This window comes from Onychomys torridus, chromosome 2 (assembly GCF_903995425.1).
Source record: "Onychomys torridus chromosome 2, mOncTor1.1, whole genome shotgun sequence".
Classification (NCBI taxonomy): Eukaryota; Metazoa; Chordata; class Mammalia; order Rodentia; family Cricetidae; genus Onychomys; species Onychomys torridus.
Window position 1 is genome coordinate 101696758 of NC_050444.1, and position 22423 is coordinate 101719180.

Consider the following 22423-nt stretch of genomic DNA (forward strand, 5'->3'; position numbering starts at 1 on the left):
AATGGAGATTTACTGACCTGTCTCTGCTTCGTCGAGAGGGGAAGGCAGCATTGCAGCCAGCCACTGTGCAGACGTGCATCTCTTTTAAGTGAACATTCCTGTAGTGAAGCTTCACACTGTAGGAGCTTTTGAAGCTCTTCTTGCATACATAACAGATTTTGGGGTCTGGACTAGAACACAGGTCACCTTCAGGGGAAAATTTTTGAGGGCTTCCATAATTCAGAGACGATGTAAAACTTTCATGCAAGGCAGCCATGCTGGCCCCCCCGCCATTGTATAGTCCATACTGGCTCATGTAAAACATGTCGTAAGTGGGATCTGTGAATTCTTCCTTGACCTTGATGACGTCCTGGTGAGATGGCTCACTATGGTTCTCATCAGGCCTCTCACTGTTCATTAGAACTTTGTCACCCACCTCACTGTGAATGTGCTCATCCCCTTCCATGGATTCTTCACCAAGTTTAGGCTCTGAAGACTCAGACTCATTCTCATAGTCCCGCTCGGGCTCCTGGTCCTCGGATGTCATACTGTCAGCCCTTCTTATTTCAGTTCTTGAAATGCATCGGGTCCTATTATGCTTAGAAAAGTCCTTCACAGACATGCCTGGGCTCATTTCCTCTTGGGAATGACAGTGATTGTCATGGCTCATGTCATTGACCACAGTTCCACCGTCATTAGGGTCATCATCTTCATCATCAAACTCATCAGCTGTGTCAATGATTTCCTTCTCAATTTTTACAGGCATGCTTGACTTCCTAGGCTTTTTCTTAGGTGCCAGGTCAGCACTGGGCTCATGAGTGCCCATCATCACGGCTGGCACTATTGGCTCAGAGGGAGGAGGAGGGTGCTGCTCTATGGTACCACTGGTTGGAATGATGGGACTGGTTGGGAGGGAGGTTGGAGGACTCACCATTTCCCCTGGAGTAAGTAAACTTCTATAAAAAGGAGGAACTGGTTGTACAGTCTTTAGCCCAGAAAATACCAGCTGGCTAGGGAGAGGATTCTGTAAGACAGGGTCTAGTGGAGGAGTGGTGAAACCCATTGGGGGCCGGCCAGGACTCGTGAGGGTGAGATTTGATTTGGTACTTGCTATGACTGGAGTGGCAGCTCCTGATGTAGCCCGAATTAAATCTTTGTCTCTGTTATTCCTTAGCATGGGCATGTGAAGGCGAGGGTTGGGGTTTGCACTGTGGCGATTCCGGCTTCGAAGGGAACTGAAGACCATGTTGCACCCTTCAATGGTACACCGATGTTTAATCTTCAGGTGAACAGCATTATAATGAATTTTGAGAGTACCTTTGTCATAGAATGTCTTTCCACATGCATTACAGAACACTCTTCCTTTCCTCGAGGCGGACCCCATCCTTCTCATACGGTGAATCCGGAATGAGCTTTTTGGGTGTTCAGTTTTGCTCAGATCACTGACTGGGGCAGAATTCTGAATGGGGGAGACACATGCTGGCTCGGTTTTGGGTTCCACATTAGTGATGCTAGTCAGGGCATTTCTATTGGGTGTTTGATCACTCTTGTAAGGTGTAGGTGATACTTCAGATTCACTGCTCTCGTTATATTCATTCTGGGTTGAAATGCTTGGTTCCCGCAGCCTCAGTCCGGGCTGCTCTAAAAGCAGCCCATTGGGAGGCAACCCTAACAGTGGGGCTGAGACAGGGTTTATATACTGGAATGGAAGCAGAAATGCAAGGCTGTTTGGTATGTTCTCAAAATGATGAATGCTAGAAGGATTGCTGTTCTCTAAGTGAGCAAGGAGACTAGGACTCCTGGTGCGGTTATTGCTCTCAATGAAAGTCCTAATATCCGAGTCTGTCTTGGAAGATGGTACAGCCACAGCCTGCCCTTCTTTCTCCTGAATTGCCATCAGCTCCACAATGGATTTAGTTTCTCCAAACCGCAGAAACTGCTGAAGGGTGATGATTTCCTCTTCTCGAGACATGATGGCCCAGCGGTCCAGTACTTTGCCAGCAGCGTCCTACAGGCCATATCAAAGAAACAACAAAGACAAATAAAAAAAAAAACCTTATTGATTGTGCATAATTATTCAGTGCAACTGAGGGTGCTCTGCAAGCTTATGAAACACAGAGAACAAGAGCAGAAAATGGCATGCGAGCAGTGTTAATAAAAGTTAACACACAAAGCAAACTTTTCTGCCATGCAAATGTGGCAATTACAGTCACAGTTATAGAAACAGATTGGGTTTAATAATGTCAAGGCAAACAAAATGTGGACCACTGGGGCTTTGTGATCTAAAATGCCTTCAGTACTGCCATTTTAACAACAATGATCTATATACTATGAAACTATTTAGCATATATTAGTATAAGATGTGAACTCTTGCTGTGCAACCTGGTATCAATGCAAAAAGTTGTACCCTAACCTTTGTTAAATAATGACACCATAGGAAAGAATTAAGTACAGTTCATGAAATGTACTTCTTCAAGTCAAGCAGGCATGACACTAGATTCAGTGATGGAAATTCCTTTAAATGGGATTTATGTGACTTTTGGGATAATTGAAAAAAAAAAAAGGAGAACAGTAAAACAGCATTTCCCCCTCAAAGGTCCATCACTACACTGCATATTGTCTTTCTTAATTGGCTGTATTTTCATGCTGGCAGAATAGGCAATTTCATGAGACAGAGTAAAGGAAACATCACTCGTGAAAGGTAACTTTCCTCTTCTTGAAAACCGGCTATAACCCAGCCATTTAACGCTTGACATCCATTTAAAGTATATGGCATTTTAGGATTTTGTTGAAAGGACAGGGATAGATACCTGAAAAGTAAGCATGTGATGGCTTTCAATAGAGTAAACATGGAAAAAGTTGTCTCTCAGCATCCTCTTCTGATAGCAAAGGGAGTCCATAGAGACTCTACATCAGCCATCATCAGACTATGTGTTGTTAAATATACATTAAAAAGCATTTCACACTTTCATTTTTGCTAGTAACTATGAGATTTGCCTGGAGGTAGGACTTAAGAATCCTGCAATGTAATGTCAGGCAATCCATTTTAGCATGGGCTGAGAGAAATCTATTCAAACAGTTAAATAACGACTTTGTGAAATTTTTTAAGGCATCATTCTTTAGACCCACCAGGATCAGGGATCTTTGTAGCCCTCTGTGTATGACACTTGCTCCAACTCTGACCAACAAATTAAGAAAGCATAAAACCTTCTAGAAAAACAAAATGGTGCTGTGGGGCATTGGGAAAGTGGTTCAGCTATAGCAAACTGGTTAGCATGTGTGCAGCGTTGGGTTCAATACCAAAACAAACTTAAAAATGACAACACACTTATTAGGAACAGAGACAAAAATCATAACTTTACACTGGAGCAGTCTAATAGACACTACCTTTAGAGACTGATCAAAGCTAACACCAATGGAGGGAGGCATATTGTCATCTTGTACTCTTGATGGCATATGATGGTCTTACAAACATTTGGCGGGGGGGGGGGGGGCTCGAGAGATGGCTCAGCAGTTGGGAACACTGTTCTTTCAGAGGACCTGGATACAAATTCCCAGCACCCACATGGTGGCTCACAGCAGTTTGTTCCAGGGGACCCGACACCCTCACAGACATACACATATAGGCAAAAATTACCAATGCACAGAAAATAAAAAAATAAACATTTTTTTCTTCAACCCAATCATGAGAAAGGATTAGGAAAACTAAAGTTGAGGGGCAACTATAAAATACTGAGTGAAACTCTTCAAAGTACAACAGTTAGAGGGCAGGTGGCTAAGACATAATCATGGGGTACTAGGGATATTAGACCAGGAAAGACACAGTAGTGGGGAAGATGGCAAAATGTGCAGAAAGACTCTAGATCTGAGAACAGTGCTATAACAACCTTGATTCCCTTGTTTCAACACTGTATCATGATTACACAAGATGGTACTCTAGGAAGAGCGTGAGGATAAAGGAACCTTCACTATTTTTGCAGTAGAAAAATCTCTTCTCAGCCTTTGGATATAACTCCCCTCTGGACCAGTCATGCTCTGAACCATCTCAACTGGTGTGAGTGAGTAGAGAGCCAGCATTTATCTGAATTACTTTTTAGGCTTGGATAGATGTATACCATTCCTCATACCAGTTTACATAGTCAGTACACGTGGATGGCCAATCCCATGAAAACTGTCAGGATGCTTGACCTCCCCTTATCATACAGAAATAATTGCCTTTAGGATGAAATGTTCCCACAAAGTCCCCGTTTAAAGCAATGCCATGGGTAGCTGGTAACTTCAGGAGATTCTGCAAGAGTGACAAGACAATGGTCACTAATGGCTGCTGATGTTCTTCAGAGCCTTGTTTGTGGAATGTGGGGAACAGAAGGAATTGTTGGTGCTGTAGGAATGTAAGAAAGCAAGTTGTGATTTTATACACAATATTTCGCTTACAGCACCACCCCTTGCTCCATGCCACCATGATAGAATCCAGAATATGGGGAATGTTAAACTGATAAGAAATCAAGAAGTATAAGACAACTTGTGAAGGTTCCAAGAAGCCTTCTTGGAGTCCAAGACTTGAGTGCCAAAATTCTGATGCTTCAGTTCACTGACTGCCTTCACAGTACTCACTGACCACCATATTCTATGATACACTATAGTCAGGACAATAAACAGAATGTTTTCAGATTCGGGATTTTTCTAGAACTACGTATGGCCCTCTTCTACCCTATTTCTTCTTGCCATCAACTAGCTCTTGTGATTACTCATTTCTGTTAGGCTGAGCCCCAGTCTGAGCAGTGTATAGTCATGTCTTCTCCAGGTTCTGCCCAGGCGTCCTGACTCTAAAGCTACAGGTCAACATACATGCTCAAGACCACAGCCTATGGAATTAAATGAGTCACAGAAACTACATCAATCAATATGGACCATCATCAAAACCACCACCATCATCTCTTTCCCCCATCTTCCCATCTCTCTCTCCCCATGGTCACAGCCATCCTATGGTTTACTTTTTCTCCTGGCTGCCACAATGCTATTTCTCTAAAACCCAGCCACAATGCTATTTCTCTAAAACCCACTGCCTTTTAGAAGTCTGCTAGTACTGAGTAGCTACCTCTGAGAAGACTGAGGCTGTGACATTAAAGTTACTTAATTTAGGTTAAAAAAGAAAAGTCCAGGTAAGGAAGATTCAGATCTTTGATACTAGCCTGAATCAATCAATCAATCAATCAATCAATCAATCAATCTCTCTCTCTCTCTCACACACACACACACACACACTAAAAATAAATAAATAAAAATTAAAAATGTGTTAGCTGTTAAGTTAAATGCAAGGTATAAAGATATCATACCAAAATGTCTGCTAATGAATACACTAAAGATCAGCACAAGTTTCTAGAGTTCAGTGTCAGGGTACCCTCTGGATCCCACCAAAATGAAGGCCCATCAGAATTCTTTCCCAAGAAGTTTTCATTCATTTCATCACACTGCCTAGTAACTATCACATTCGTAAAAGAAAAACCTAAAAAAAAAAAAAAAGATATAAGGAGTCCACAAGCTCCTTGCTAAGAACAGCTCAGTTTTAATGTATTTATGGGATAAGCTGCCGGTTTAAGGGAACAAGAAACCATCAAAGTTAATGACCAAATCATTTATTGAAAATCTCTGCAACAGAAGTACCCGTTGTTTAGTTCAGACTCTCACAAAGTGGCTGAAACCATAATGTTTTATAATCATTTAGATGGACCAGTATCAGCTTGAAGGCTCTGTAAACAATCAAAACCAAACCAACAAACAACAAACAACAACAAAAAACACACCAACAAATAAACTCCAAGTAATTTGCCACTATCCTTAACCATTTGGGAACCTTTAAGAAAATTTGATTCTATGACAGTAACTACAAGCATGAATTTTCTCAGGTTTATTTTTTATTGTACTTAAGTACTGATTAAATGATTGACAAGGGAACAACCTAGTAAGGCTTGAGAAATAAAGGTGATCAAATAAACTTTATCAAATGAACAGGAGTCATAAAAAATTAGGAATTACCATGGAAGGATTACTAGCAAAGCAAAAATCCAGTTTTGTAGGCCTATGCATCCTGACCACCACTGACAAACGCGTAACAGGATGACAGTCTCGTGCATCAATGTATTAAAGTATAAGTCTAAAACTGGACTCCTGACTTCCTCTCTAGTTGGTGAATCAATTCCTTTGGGTTTTTCCATTTGTAATCAGAGTTCAATGATCGCCAACCCATTAGATTGGGAAATGATATTTGAAAATGACAATAATATGATCTGCACTGTCCAGTTAAATGCAAGGAATTATTATAAGTATTAGTTTTCTGTACATAACTGGATATACTATTAATTTTAAAAGCTGAAAAACACTGAGTAGTCAAGAATTAAAAACCTGTTTTATCAGGTCTAGAAAAAGTTTAAAATTATTAACATTTAACCACATTTTATGAAAAGACATCATAAGATTTCACTAGAATTGTCATACTCCTTATAGAAATCTGTTTGTTTTGAAGTAACTCTGCAGAGTATTTGCGTTTTTTTATGATGGGGACTAAAACCAGGGTAATGAGTAAACTGAGCAAGTGCTCTGCATGTGAAGTACATGCCCAGTCTAGAAAGAGTGATTTTTAAACACTGTTTTCAGCTGTCATGTTCAATTGCTCACACTGACCCTCTCCAGAAGGCCTCTTACAAGACTTGGGGTTTCAAGATAAAGTAGGAGTTTGGCTGGTTAATCTCATTTGGGGAGATAGACAATAGAGAAGGAAAGGCTGTAATGAGACAGAGGAGAAACCAGCTAAGTAGTGTTGGGCTGGACTACCAAGTGATCTCAAGATCAGAATAAGAATGAGCCTGTGTATGTTCTCAGCAGGCCGCTAACCATGTCACAGTGCAGAACAAAGAAAACTGCCCTTTTGTTGTTCACAGAAGACCATGAAAGTACCAAATACAGCACCTACTGGAAGCATATTTACTCAGCATTACTTAAATTGTTAAGAGGTAAGCAATACTGAGGAAGAAATCAGGGAAATAATCAAATTCACTGTAGCCTAAAAAAATATCCTGGAAAAAGATCTAATTGAGAAAGTGAAAGACTTGTAGAATGCAAACATTCAGACACTGAAGACTTGGAAGAAGATAACAGAGATGGAAAGATCTTCCATGTTCATAAATTGGTAGGAGAAGTGTGAAAATGACCATCCTACCAAAAGCAATCTACAGAATCATTGCAATCCATATCAAGATTGCATTGCCGTTTTTTTAAAAAAGGAAATTGTAAACAATCTTAAAATTCATATGGAAGCACACAATCCCAAACAATACAAACACTACTGGGGCTATCACCATTCTTGACTTCCAGTTATACTAGAGAGAGGCAATAGAGTCAAAACTACCATCCTTAGCAATCAGAGAAATGAAAACTAATCCTTCTTTGAGATTCCATCTTACTTACCCCAGTCAGAATGGTCAGGATTAAGAAAAAAAGGTAAGTGCTGGCGAGGATGTTGGGAATGGGGACCCTTATATATTGTTGGTGGGAATGGAGATTGGTGTAGCCATTGTAGAAATCAGTGTGTTTTCCCCAGAAAATGAGAAATAGGGCTTACATACAACTCAAATATACCTCTGGGCAAACCTCAAGAGTTTCTATTCCATACTGCAGAGACACACACTCCTCCATATTAACAGGTGCTCTATTTACAATAGGTAGGGAATGTTAGGACATGAGAACAGCCTGGATACAGTATCAAAGCAGTGTGTGAATTTATATCTCTTTACTTTTAGATTAGTGTAGTTCTCAGAGATTATCAAAGAAATTTCTTTGTCCAGTTGATGTGGGGGCGGGCATGGTAGTTAATGCACAAATTCACAACTGGTCAAACATAGAGAATAATTGACTGTAGAATACACAGCCCAAAGTGAAAATCTGTATCATCTTCCTCCCAACAGCTCAGGGAACATTGTGGAAGAGGAGATGGAAAGAACAGAGGAGGCAAAAGTTAGAGAGGTTTGAAGAACAAGTCTTTCGGACATGATGGAGCCACTGTACTCATGAACTCACAACAGCTGTTTGGCTGGACAAGTCTTGCACGAGACCCAGCCAGTCAACATTCTAGCATGGAGCTGAGGCCTGAGGAGCAATGGATGACAGCTAATGGCTTCTGGTGGAGGGAGAGGCAGTTTTCTTTAGTGGTCTGGCTTCTTGAAGGCTGGCCATACTTTAGTGGACAGCTCCACATCAAGACATGTATGTGTAACACAAATTGGAGTCTTAATAAAATAGACCTGAAGTGGGGGAGTAGATAGGGAGGTGAGAGTAGACCAGGGAGCATTAAGGGGGGGGGGAGTGGCAATGAATATGATCAAAATACATTGCATGAAATTCTCAAATAATTAAAAAATATTTTTAAAGTAAGCACATAATTTAAAGACATTCACTCTTTCTAATGGAGTAGAAAACAGTAGAAATTTTCAGTCAAATTAGAGTCATAAAAGAAAATCCTCTAATGGTTAGCTAAAAACTTAAAATATCTCCTCTTCTATATGTTCAGATTTTTAAATTAAATGACACCAAACTCTAAGGGCTTCTGACTACTAACAAGAAAAGTAGAAGTTATGAGATTTGTTTTGATTTTATGCCTAGAATTCCACAGCATACTTTATAAGAAAAGTTCATCACAGCTACACTGACCACTGGTTTTCATATCAGCTTCCTACAGAGATTTTATGTTTGTTTTCTTTCAGGTTAACACAAGCATCAAGGCAAGAGACCTGGCTCAGATAGAAGGCATAAAAATTATGGAATTTCAAGCCCACTTAAGTTTAAATACTCTTTACTCAGGTAAAGTAACAGTTATTGCTAAGAAATGATTGGTATTGGTTAAAAAAAATCAATGAGACAATACTACATACAACTGACATCACATACTCTGTCACATTTTCTAGATGTTTAAATCTTAGAGGCAAACAAGTTATGGGACAGCTGTACAATGGAATACCTACTGGGCAATACAAAGTAATACATTTTTAATACACAGTATGACAGAGACAACTTTGCAAACCATTGTTCATCAGACCCTGAAAGAATACATACTCTCCCAACTCAATGGTATGGAAATTCAGAGAATGCAGGATTACAAGAACAGACTGCTGGTTACAGTGACCAGGGGCTGAAAATGGAAAGAGAACTGACTGGGCACAGCACTAGGGAACTCTTAGAGGTGACAATGTCTGTCATCAATGTCTGTACAGATGTATACTTAGGTTAACCTTATTGTTTTTAAAGTATACCTCAGTGAACTTGAGTCTGAAGTTAAATTATGTAAATTGTATGACATCCCACACTTATAAATTTCTGCCTCATAAATTATACTGTGACTATAATACAAGCATGCATATTCCTAATCTCTATTAGGTAAACTATGTAAGGCAATCTGAGATATGCGGACTAAACATGAAAATTTCTACTTAGCTTTTACCAACAAAGGTAAATTTTGTTAATATTCTAGACATTAACTTACAGTGATATAGCACTAAATTCTAGACTTACATTGTATATGTGTATTTATGTCTGGGTATATATGAGCCTTAGTACACATACAGGTCAGAGGAAAACTAGTGGGAGTTTGTTCTCTCCTTCCACCAGATGAGTTCTGGGGGTGCAACTCAGGTCTTCAAGGCTTGGTGGCAAGTGCCTTTACCTACTGAGCTATCCCACTGACGTTCATGCATGGATTTAGAACATTCTATTTATGTCATGGTAAATACTCTGCACATTTTTATTAATGGGAATATACTCATAAACTCTGGAGACTTCTGGTTCACAGAGCTAACACCAGAATGTGGAACTATGTGCACATACCTCCCACTGAGACATCCATACACTCTTTTCACTTGTTCCCTCTCTTCTTCAAGCTGGTCTTATCTTTAGAAAGACATGTCTCAGAATACAACCCAGGAATTAGAACACCTATCAATCTGGGTTCACAAGAGGAGCATGTGGTGAGTTCATATCATTATCTGAAATGAAAATGCTACCAACTTTATAGGTAGGGTAGGTCAGTGTCTTAGCTAGGGTTTCTATTGCTAAGACGAAACACCATGACCAAAAGACAAGCTGAGGAGGAAATGATTTTTTTGGCTTACGCTTCCATATAGTGATAGGAAGTCAGGACAGGAATGCTAACAGGGCAGGAACCTGGAGGCAGGAGCTGATACACAGTCCATGGAGGGGTGCTGCTTACTAGCTTGCTCTCAGTAGCTTTGTTCAGCCTGCTTTCTTATAGAATCCAGGACCACCAGCCCAGGGATGGCACCACCTACAATGGGCTGAGACTTCCTCCATCAATCACTAATTAGGAAAATGCAGCTGGATCTTATGGAGGCATTTTCTCAGTTGAGGTTCCTTACTTTCAGATAACTCTAGCTTGTGTCAAGGTGCCATAAGACTAGCCAGAAGAGTTGGATATGGATAGCTTTAGGTGAGAAAGTGGCAGCAGTTTGAGGGTAACATTCTGTGGAAGGGATGCCCGTAGGAACCACAAACAGCTTTGAAGAAACAGTTTATAAACAGTCACAAACTTTTAGTATTCTTCCATTCTCTTGAGACTTACCAGTCATTAAAACTAAGGATCCATGCACACGTAAGAAGAAAATATTTCAATGTCAAATTATTACTCTAAAGTCAAACCCACTTTTTGAGTTCTTATTTTAGCCTTAAATCTTAACTGTTCTGGGGACTATGGTACTTCAAAGTCATTCCACTTCATCTTTAAAAGTTTATGTTTATCTCATAAATTTATTTGACTTGGCATTTTGAAGTTTTCATGGACATGTGTGTGTGTGTGTGTGTGTGTGTGTGTGTGTGTGTGTGTGTGTCTATATGCCTGTATGTATGTGTGATTAAGTGTATATATGTATGTATGCATGCAAACAAAAAAGGAAAATAAAGAAAATGGTAACACAAAAAAATCTGTTTGAATAGATTCTGGGAACTACTTAGGGAAAGTTTTTAAGCAATGTTGTGATAATTTCTGAGAAACACTTGAAATCATGTGGGAAAGGATCTTGGCATGCTCATTTGTTTTAGTAAATTTTACATTTAAACATATTTCTTTCTGGGTACTGCCTAAGAGAGATGTACTACTCATATACACAGCATACATCAGAGCAGTTTGGTTGTGTAAGTAAACAAAACTTATACTACTTTCTAGTCATACAGAGCTCTTTTATGTGACTGGCTTTCCAGCTTTTGAAGCTAATGTTTCCAGGAGGCCAGCTGTAACAACTGTAGTATCTATAGGCAGAATGAAACATAGTCATTCATATTATGACTGCACCAAATGGTTCAAATTAGATTTTACTTTTAAAGAATCAACATTTGTTTTGGGTACTGAAAACCCTACTCAATTTCTATGACTTGGAAATCTGTATTTTGAAGAATTTCTCAAGAGCATATTTCACATTCAAAATACAAGGCTGACCAATCACATCCTTGTTTTCTCTTTGCCCATCTATAACAGGTATGTCCCTTGAGGAAAAAAAAATCAAGGTGTGGTACAGGCAGGAAGACAGACATCCAAATAAAACTCCAAAGTGGATTTTACCTGTCAGTATTTGCCCGTGTGATTATCTTATGGAAACAGACATGTTTTCCTCATCTATGCAAGACAGTCTTTGTCATGAAAGAAGTGTGTCAACATCAGAACTAAGGATCTGTTAGCTTGCTGTGATTGCAGAAGCTGATACTAGTTTCACTACATCCCTGCAGGAAAAACTGGACTCAAAACATCCTCACAGTCCTCTTCCACACTCCTACCCCAGAGAACAGCTACAGAAATACACACAATTGGTTAGAATGGTGAAGCTCTCACAGAACAGGGCACTGAAGAAGCTTCCTTGTTAGAAGATATGCTGACACTGAAACCTGGTCTCTATAAATATTTTCTGTACACATGGACTGGCATTTTAAGTGATGCTTATCACTCTGGTGTGCATACACATCCACATGTCTGTGAACACAGAAGACGCTGGCCTTACTGTTCCAGCTCCATATGAACCTCATTATAACTCAGTCTTATGGAGTATTCAAGATGCTTGATCTTAGAGAATGCATATAATGATATGAGGCATATCATGTCACTTGGAAAACTACCTTAAATACCAATGTAAGGATTGCTTCTGCCAGGATGGGACCGGAAGTTTAAGGAACATGACCCCTGAATATAGCTCACAGGGTAATAGAGCAGCAACACAGTAACCTGAGGTTATATTTAGGTACTAGCTACTTACCTACAGTTAGCTATAATTTGTTTTTCTGATTCATATTTGGAAACATTTTCTACAGTGAAAATTTTTTAAAAGTGAAAACTCATTAAGCTAAACATTTTACCTTCCACAAATGATTTTCTGCACAAAATAGCATTATCAAAATGCTAGAGAAACCAGCTTTAAAAGACTAAGCTGATTTTTAAAATATATTGTTTTATTTTGGATTTTAAACCATCATTTAAGCAGGTGTGTTGCTTAGTGGTAGAGCACTTGCCTATTACTAACAAGACTCCAGGTTTGATCTCTAACACCAACAGGGGAACACACACGAGTGCTACACACACACACACACACACACACACACACACACACACACGTGCGCACGCCTAGCAAGAATATGTAATTTGCAGAATACTACCTCATTTTCTCTCAGTAACAACCTGCACACTGTTTTTAGTTTTAGAACTATGATTATGATAGATCACCGTGGTGTTATTGCACAGTAAATCATAGAAGCTCTGGGGCCCAACAGGACTTTGCTAATATACTCTGGCATTTTAGATTATCCAAATTAGAACCAGTCATATGCATTTCCTGCCTGGGCATTGTTTGCAAAGAAATAAAGCAGGTGTCTTGCTTTACATATGAATTCAGAGGAATAAATTCTAGCAAAGTCCTAGGGTTGTATTTCAAAGATTCAAAAGCATTTTTCAAGTTACTTATATCTATTGTAAATCAAACCTGAGAAACTTTGAAAGACAACATATGTTTTCATATTTAATAAAAAGGAATAATTCAAGTTCAAAATTTTTAAAAATGCCCCAATTTTTGAATTCTGGGACTGAGGACTGACTCCAGTACCTCTCTCAACCACTGTGCTAATGTCCAGGCTTGAAAATCCCAGGCCTTAGTTTAGTATTTCTAGCATATTAACTTCTTGCCTCAAACTACTCATGTGTCCTTAACTTTAAGCACAAAATATCTAATTCTGAACTAGTCTATAGTTAAAATATACTTTGTATCTGAAGGCTGCACATTTTGATTATTCTTAATATAACAGAATTATTCAAATGTAGAGAAGAATATAATTACGGACATGACTGAAGGACACCTAACACTTAGGCTTGGTTCTGCCGATGACCAGCTACATGACTACTACATTCAGCTTCAGTTCCCCTACACATAAGCAAAGGCCTTACGAACATCAGGTTCAGAACGCCACTATTTATCATCTGTGTCTACATTCTAAACATATAATTAATTTGAATTAAAATATTTTAAACACTGGAATTTTTATTTTTAACCAACTTATTTTCAGAATATGAATATTTGTAACTGAAGGCATTCCTTTTTGTTCCGGGAGTCTTAGATTTTTCTGGAATTTTGGATCCTGTAGACCTCCCTACTTCTTGTGCCTTGACGATTATGTCTGGGCTGCTTACTTATGATGGTATGAAGTACTGGCTCTTCTGGATTAATTAATAAATTACCAGTTTAATGATAACTTTGCTTACAACTTAGGCAACTGTCCCAGTAAATTCCCATAGGGCTTTGAGACACCTGGTCAGCCCACTGCCCAATATAGCTCTGAAGGGCTTATGAATATTCTGAAACTTGAAGGTATCTTTTTTGTTAGACATTAATAAAGCCATATAAATAATTATTTATAGTCCCCAAGAGATTGTGTGATTCTGAAAAGACAGCAGCAACCATGTACACAAGACCCTCTCTCAATTAAACTATAGACACAGGACATCACATGGATATCGCTTAGAGTCTATGGAGCAAATCACTGATGCTCATGATAGCAAGGGATGGTTTGAAATCCACAGAAAAAACACTAGAAACAGGAGGAAAGAGAGGGGTTTCCCCACAAACAGCCCTGTTTTCTTCTCCTCTTGTTCATAAAGATGATGCTCATGTCCTGCAACAGCCATACATGTGCTGGCTCTGCAGGACCAGCCTTGTCAGGGTTCTTCTGATAGTCTCACTCTGAGGTGTGCATTTCCAGAGTTCCTCCCTTTCCACAAGGTTCTGTCCCTGAATTTCCAGGCATACTACATGTAGTGTAGGCAGAGCTTGGCTGGGCTTCACATTTCCAAACAGTCACATGTGGGAATTCCCGTATTTGTCCATAATGCTAGATGAAGAACAAAAACAGACCCCAAATGTTTCATTGGGAGGGCTATTTGCATATCAGATAATGTTCAAAACTTCAACACCATTCAGAGGCACCACCTCTAATCTCTGTTCTATCAGTGCATTCTTGACACTGACTGACACAGGGCTTTCAAGGCTTGAATGGATGATCCAATTCATGTATCACACCTTGAATTGTTCCTTACATCAGAAGCAGAATGAACAACCCAAAGGAACTCTAACATATTCACTAGAATGTGAGAGAGCAGGACCAACGACCAAGTGTGTGATTGAACAGAAAGATGTATTGGGAGATTTAACTTTTGTTCTCTGGGCATAAGAACAGCAGTGGAATACAAAGATTAATTTCCTACTTTAGCATTCATCAGGGAACAACACATTATTACTTGTAACATACACAAGGCTGTGGATGGATACACTCTGCTTTGATTGTTCAGACTAAATGTCTTCCTCCTATAAAAGGCACCCACACATACATATATGTATAATTATAAATCCAAATATTCATTAAGAGTTTGGGTTTCTGTATATCTATACCCAAGATATCAGTAGAGACATTAGCTATCTTATATGGCCACAAGAGATGTGATCTGGGGCTGGTGGTTGACTGAACAAATCTAGGCAAAAACAAAACAAAACAACAACAACAAAATAACAACCCGGAAAAATTAAATGATCAATATACATTACCAGAGAAGAAAATCCAGAAATTCAAAATGGGGGCTAAGAGGAGGAAGCATGATTACAGAGTACAAGGTAATAACCGTGTCTGCATGCCTTAATACCCTCTTGTCCCAGCAGTCCTGACTTTCTGAGCAGCCCACTTCTCCACATTAACGGTAGTCATTTGGAGAGCAGCAAACGTGCCATTAGAAGCACTTTTACAAGTGTATATTCATCCACCAATTAGCTTAATGTGGCCGCTTTCTGCATATTTTCTATCCAGGCTTGCACAAATCTTATTAATATTTCCCCCTAGCGCTTTGACAGATTACCTTGTCATTACGCATCCTGGAGCCTTTTAAACAATATGGGTAAACTACTGTTTGTGAGGTTAATGACAATTATCCCCTAATTACTGCATAAGTCACTCAGTCCACTTTATCTCCTAGGCAGGGTTCTGCTCTGTGTATCTGCCACTGTGTCACTGTAAATGAATCTTGTATTGCTATGTTTATCTGCCACTGCCTTGTAAATTATACTGACAGAAGAATGAGCAAATTACCGCGTGTCATCACTTAAATACTACTTCTGAAATTAAAATACAAAAAGCTTTGGTGCAGAGCTTGGATTTTCGCAGATCACAATTAGTAAAAAACATATTTAATGTTTTATGTGACGTTTCAGGATGGAGAGCTTGAAATTTAGTCGTGGAGTCACAGCAACAAGACCGGGGTGAGTGGGAGGTGAAAAGCAACGGGGATTAAAAAAAAAAAAGAAGAAGAAGAAAGAGATGGGTGGAGGAGGAGAATGAAATAATGATGCTAGCCTGACCTCCTGAATGCATTTCCTATTACTTTAATAGTTGATATGGCATTCTGGAAGTATTTTCCAAGGTTTATCAATTTTAAATCAAATTAAATGGGTTAGGGATAAGCCATACCCTTCAGCTGGGATCATTTTTTTTGGTTACTTATAACTACTCCAGACACAAAACACAGAATCTATGTAATTGAGAACAGATAATGTAATAAAGGCCACAGGCTAAGCCAATTTCATTGATGCATTTTTAAACATTATTAAACAGGTTCAGAAACACTGTTTCCAAACTTGCATTTGAAATTGTTTAACAATGTTTACATCAGTGAAATTAGTTTAGTCCATTGTTGCACTACAGTGACTACATCTGCTCTGATAAAATTTACAGAGAAAATAAGGAACACAGAAGACTCTTTTTTTAAAGAGGTGGAATGGGTCAATTGCAAATGATGTACAAAGAACTTTTTTTTTTTAAACCTGAAATTGAAGATTTTGCAGATTGTCCAGTAGATAAGTATCTGTATGAGAATGGACAGACCTGTCTAGCTTCTGGAGATGACCACCATTTAATATTTTAAACCTTTTTGAAATGGAAGATATTCAAAGCGTCTCCATTTAATGACACCAGGGTGGCTGATCACTGGCAAGCATAGGAAACAGGGCCACTGTGATCTGAAGGCTAGCTTTCAACCCTCAATTAGCTGGGCGTGGAGAAAGCTTGCATGAAATTGCCTAGTGACAGCAGTGGTTTGTAAGGAGGGGCTCCCAGCCCCAATGATAAAGCTGTCTGATGGCAGCATGTGCTCACAAACACCCGGCTCCTCTTGGTGCCCTTGCCGAACAGGCTGGAAGAAAATGCCGCAGCAAACGCCAAGGAACACATGAAAGCCACGCTTGACAGGTCTAGCTTGGGGGCTGCTGGATTCTAAGGACAACCCCTAGGGCTCCAATCCCACACACTGATCTTGTTTGTATGGTGTTTAGGCAGTGCAGCTTCCGCCACGCAGGAGCTGCAGGCCAAAATGGAAACCCCATTCAAGGCTCCTGCTTCCTAAGTCTTTTTTAAGTTAGAAGGAATGGGCTCCCTGTTAGGACCGACATTGCTATGACACCAGTAAGAATTTTAAAATCTTTCCCTGTTGAAAATACTAATTAAGGCTATTTATAGATAATATAACTTGGGAAAGAGACTTTTACCTGTGTTAATGGTATATGCAACTGCTTACTTGTGTGATTAGTGTATAAAAGACATAAGGAAACAGATAAATTATTTTAATGAGTTTGTGAAATCAGTGCTATTTAGACCAAGATAAGTATGAATACAGAAAGATCCGTGGGTTTAAGCTAACATGTGAAAACAGCCATGAAGGGAACCACCTCTTTACATGTTTATCATTGCATACAATCATCACCACATTTCCAAACTTGGGAGACTAAGAACGTTTTACTCTTTTTAACAAACCTTTAGAGCAATGGTTCTCTACCTGTGGGTCACAACCCCCAAAGACCATTGGAAAACACAGATATGTACATTGTGATTCGTAACAGTAGCGAAATTACAGTTATGAAGTAGCAACAGAAGTAATTTTATGGTGGGGGGTCACCACAACATGGGGAATTGTATTAAAGGGTCACATTGTTAGGAAGATTGAGAACCACTGCTTTAGAGGCTCCCTAGTATAGAAACAATAAGCAATACATTCTCATATCTGGCATTTGAAGGCCCCTCAATATAGACCTGACCTGCTTTTTACACATCAGGTCTTGGCGAGACCTCTGGTCCTTCAAGTCAAGAGCACTTGTTGTGAGTGTGAAAACTTCCAAACTGTCCTGGCTTCTTGAGCCCCACCTCCCCATCTTTCATCAACACTCTCTTCCATCTAGTCTCAACTGAAACAAACCTACAAGATGTCTGGTGCTCCCTTCCTCCTTGACCACTCCAAGAAATAATGACCCGTTCTCAGTGATTGACTTGAATTTCCATGTCATGTACACCCCTGTACCATACGCTATGGCTGCCCTTTCTACCCTACTGCCGAGACGAATCAATGCTGCATGGATTGACTAGTGCTGTGCATGGAGCAGTTGGGAGGCACCTAAAGATCATGGAGTGCATGATGTTTTCCAGGTGAACAATTTTACTTGCCTAAGATCAGCAGACTGAGGTATGACTGGATGACTTGCGGTGCTTTAGTGTTTCCCACAGTATGATCTTTTTCTCCTAGTCCAGTGGTTCTCCACTCAGGTAAGAAAGACTACTCCATCCCATTGCCATACCCAGGGTAAGTGCATTCTGACTTGTGTAGCACTCTCCAACCTCGTATCTGAACTACTCAAAAGGCGTCTCCCCAGGGACAGAACTCTCTTGACTATGCAGAAGGCCCCCAGCAGAAATGTCAGGTCATTTCCCCTGGATCTGCTGGGGTAGGGAGGCAGCTTCCTGACAATTTTTATAGGGACAGGGAAAACGATAGTTTGAGCAAATAATGAGTAGTTAAGTTTAATCTTCACCTTTTCTCCCTGTAAGTACCAGAAAATTGTGTATTCTTAGGAGATGCTTTTGCAAATGATGCATGTTGGACATTTTCTTCAATGAAAGTAAGTCCTACTGTACAAACAACCAGAAAGCAACATGTGGCTGGTGTCTGTAAGTAACTATGGAGTAGACAGATGTAAATCAGCAGTTTATTACACATTGAAATAATGAAATAATGCAATGACAAATATATGCATATTAAGATTTTCCCTCCATTTTATCTTCTGCCAATAACGTTTTATCAATTCCTACACTCTCTTTTAGTCTTTCTATCACTTCTATTATTTCTCATTTATGGCTTATACCCACTCTATTTTATGAATAAAACTACAACTCTGGGTGTTTCTTTTGAGATTTGGCCTGTAGGTCAATAAAACTACACCCTTGGGCCAGGGTGTAGACCAGTAGTGGCACACTTGTGTAGAAGGTGCTGGGCTTTGTCTCCAGCATCCTCCTCCTTCTACCTGAATTACAATACAACCAGTTCAAAAGAACTAATGCCTGATGGGGGTTTGCGAGACAAAAAAACAATTTCCAATCTTAAACATATAAGAATGAGAAGCTTATTTTTCCCTAACTTCTTACTTTTAGGCTGAAGGGCTTTTAGTAATATGGCCCCTATGCTTTCGTTTCTTCATACATGGAGGGAGATTTGAAAAAAAGTTATGCTAGAGCTATCAAAACACTTAAAAAACTACCCAGTATGACACTGAGACAGGTAAAAGTACCTTGCACATATGTTTTGTGTTTGTTTATATCTGCTTGAGATCCTGTTACTCATCTGAGTGATAAGAGGTTGGGCAACTGACTTAAGGTCATAGATGCAATAGTTTCTGGAGCTACCATTTAAATCAGCTTGAATGTGGAGCATATGTAGCACTTGCAATGAAGAGTCTTCCACCTCCACACCCCACTTGACCCATCATTAGTATCTTTGCCTGCTTGGTCCCTTCCCCATTCCTCTCTGAATTCCAGGACTGAGACATTAGTTTACTTAATGGGTAATACAGTGTCTGTTCACATATCTGCTTCTTTCACCTGCCTTTTACATTTATTCTTACAAGTTTATTGCTGTGGGATGTCTTTCTGTATGCTATGAATATGTATTGCTCCCACTGTCTAATAAATAAAGCTGCATTGGCCTATGGCAGGGTAGGATGGAGCCAGGCAGGAAAATCCAAGAAAGATAGTGGAAGGAGAAAGGAGAATAAGGGGAAATGTCAGCCCTCTGCCCAAGGGGCAACAAGATGCCAGCAGACCAGTAATGCTATAGCCATGTGGCAACATATAGATTACTAGAAATGGGTTTAAGTTATAAGAGCTAACTAACAAGAAGGCTGACCCATAGGCCATACAGTTTGTAAGTAACATAAGCCTCTGTGTGTTTACTTGGAACCAAGCGGCTGTGGGATGTGGGTGGGAGCGATTCATCCAGACCATGGGTCCTAACTTATGGCTACAGTTTATTAATGGCCTATCTTATTTCCTAACTTGGTAGTCTTAACAGTTTCTAATATACGCTTCTCATTTATTTACATGTTGTGAAGTTGCTTTTCCTACACCTCTGCTCATGTTACAATCCTTCCAAAGTAAGCTTCCATAGCTCTTGTTTGCTATAAGATTTCAGCATTGAAGCATTCAATGTTGGCATTCAAGAACCTTTTCAAGTGATCTTTTAAGTCTTACTTCATTGGCACACTGACATCGAGTACTGGGCAACATGATTTTCACAGATCATTGTGTATATCTCTACAACTTCTTTCTATTTATATTGTTCCTTCTACCTGTTAATACTTTCTCATATGTAGACTCACAGTGGACTAATGACTGTTCAAAGGCCCACCTCTCAAGTGTTAACTGTATTGACTCCTGTAATAGTGTTTACAAATCCCGTTCTTTTTCTTGTAGTTTTTGGCATAATCTGTTTTCTATCTACGTGCTCCATATAATCTAGGATGACTATTTTACAGTGTAACCTGTCCCATAAGTTAATTAGACTTCTGTAACCCTCATCTTTCTACCCCATGTACCTCAAGTGTCATCTTAGACACTTTGAAATGCAGTTCATAAATATAACTCCTTTGTTGCAAACTAACAACTAGCAGCTCCTGCAAACCCAGCTGTTTTCTTTAGAGATGCTTACAAAAACAAATAGAAAGCAGCCACTGTGAGTCAGAGGCAGGTTTTCTAGGGTCTGATCAGTCCCATTCACAAATGCAGATACTCAGACATTTCATGTCTCACTCTCCAGAAACAACAAATGAGTACTTTCTGACACAACTATTCTAGAAATAGTTTTAAGATCTTGGTTAATCTTATGTTCCTGAGTTCATTTTGTTACAAGACTATTCCTAAGTTTAGGGGCAATCACTACAATCTCCTCAACTGTGAAAATAAATAACAAAATTGAAAAAGAGTGTTCATCACAGGAGAGTATGCTAGATGAAAAATTTAGAGAAATGTAGTAAACATTAAGGACTCTTAAATGAAAATATAGGAATATGGAATATACATTTCAGAAATTGACAACTAGAAGCACTTTTCATGACAGGCAACACTGAATTACTGAATGGCCAAACTGAATATTAGAACATTAAGATACTTAATTAAAACAGTAAGTCATCAAGTTCTGGATGGAATTTGAAGTATACTACTTTTAGCAATGGGGCAGAGAGAGAGAGAGATGGCAGATAATTCTCTTTCATGGAATATTTGATAAAAATAGAGGCAAAGTGAAAAGAGACACGTAGGTATATGAAAACATACTGGAGTGTTTAATTGTAACTGCATCTGTTCAACTATTAATATGGAACTCTGGTCCTCTTCCAAAAGAAAAGGCACAGAATAGGGGAAAAAGATGTTAGGTCTCAAAGATGACTTTCAACTGTATTGTGGATTTTGACTGTATTCACCCATGCACCCTTTCTCTCCACCCCACCCAGTCTTCATATCCTTCAGTCTCTCCTCTACCTTCATGTCTCTCATATATATATATATATTACACACACACATATATATACACATATATGTGTATATATTATATATATATATATATATAAATGAGAAGGTATATACAATGTTTGTCATTATTAGTAGGACTTATTTTGCTTAATATGATGACCTTAAGTTGTATTTATTTTATTTTTTTATGTAAAAATGTATTTCATTCTTTTTTAGGATAATTGAAATTCCATTATATATTCTATAGTAACTAATTATGTTCCTTTAATTTTTCTGAGACAGTGTCTCACTCTAGCCCAAGCTAGCCTGACTGATTATGCATTAAAGGCTAGTCTTGAACGTAATTTTACAGCCCCCTTCCTCCCTCCCAGGTTAATTTGGTGTTTGTTAATGTATTTGCTTAAGCCTCCCAAGTGCTGACATTTTAAGTATGAGCCATGATGCCCATCTCCAAAATTTAATATGAAATAATGGTCAAAATTTCAGTTCAAAAAGAATGTATACATTTTCTTTTTACTTATTAAAGAATTATCTATTAAGATAGGAGACAAAGTTTTTGTCATCCAACTTGTGTTTTCTTTTGGTCTTTTTTAATGGAATATAAATTAGACATCACCTAAAACTCACATGCTGTTCCTCCTTCTAGACACGAAGGTCACATTCCCAGAACACAAGAGCCGAGTGGATGTGAGGTGAACTTCTGTGACAAGTGAGTGGTTCCGGGTCAGAAGGGGCAGGTGCAGCTGAGCACAGTCAGTGGTGGCCTCTACCAAATCTCAATCCTGCCTTTTCCTTTCTGCCCAAGTGCTCTCTCAGATGCCATACTTCTCTGTTGGTTTCTTCTCATTTCAAATGGAGATAAAAAGGAAATGCTCTGGCAGATTCTTTAGGTATAATAAGGATGGGCCTATTCCATGTAAACATATAATGACTGGAATAAACAATAAAGTATTTCAACTTTAATTTCAGGTAATCTTTATTATTTTAAATTGAAAACTTGTGACTTCAAAGTGAGGTGATTACCATT

The 22423-nt window shown here is 39.0% G+C and overlaps 1 protein-coding gene across 5 annotated transcripts in view; it reads right to left on the bottom strand.

Moving 5' to 3' along the window:
- Bnc2 (basonuclin 2) overlaps positions 1–22423 on the bottom strand; it is a 288209-nt gene that overhangs the window by 16114 nt on the left and 249672 nt on the right. For all 5 annotated transcript variants that reach the window (XM_036179982.1, XM_036179981.1, XM_036179985.1 and 2 more), the window contains one exon: positions 18–1987. In XM_036179982.1, coding sequence (XP_036035875.1) covers positions 18–1987 — 1970 coding nt within the window. The remainder of the gene's footprint in view (positions 1–17; positions 1988–22423) is intronic.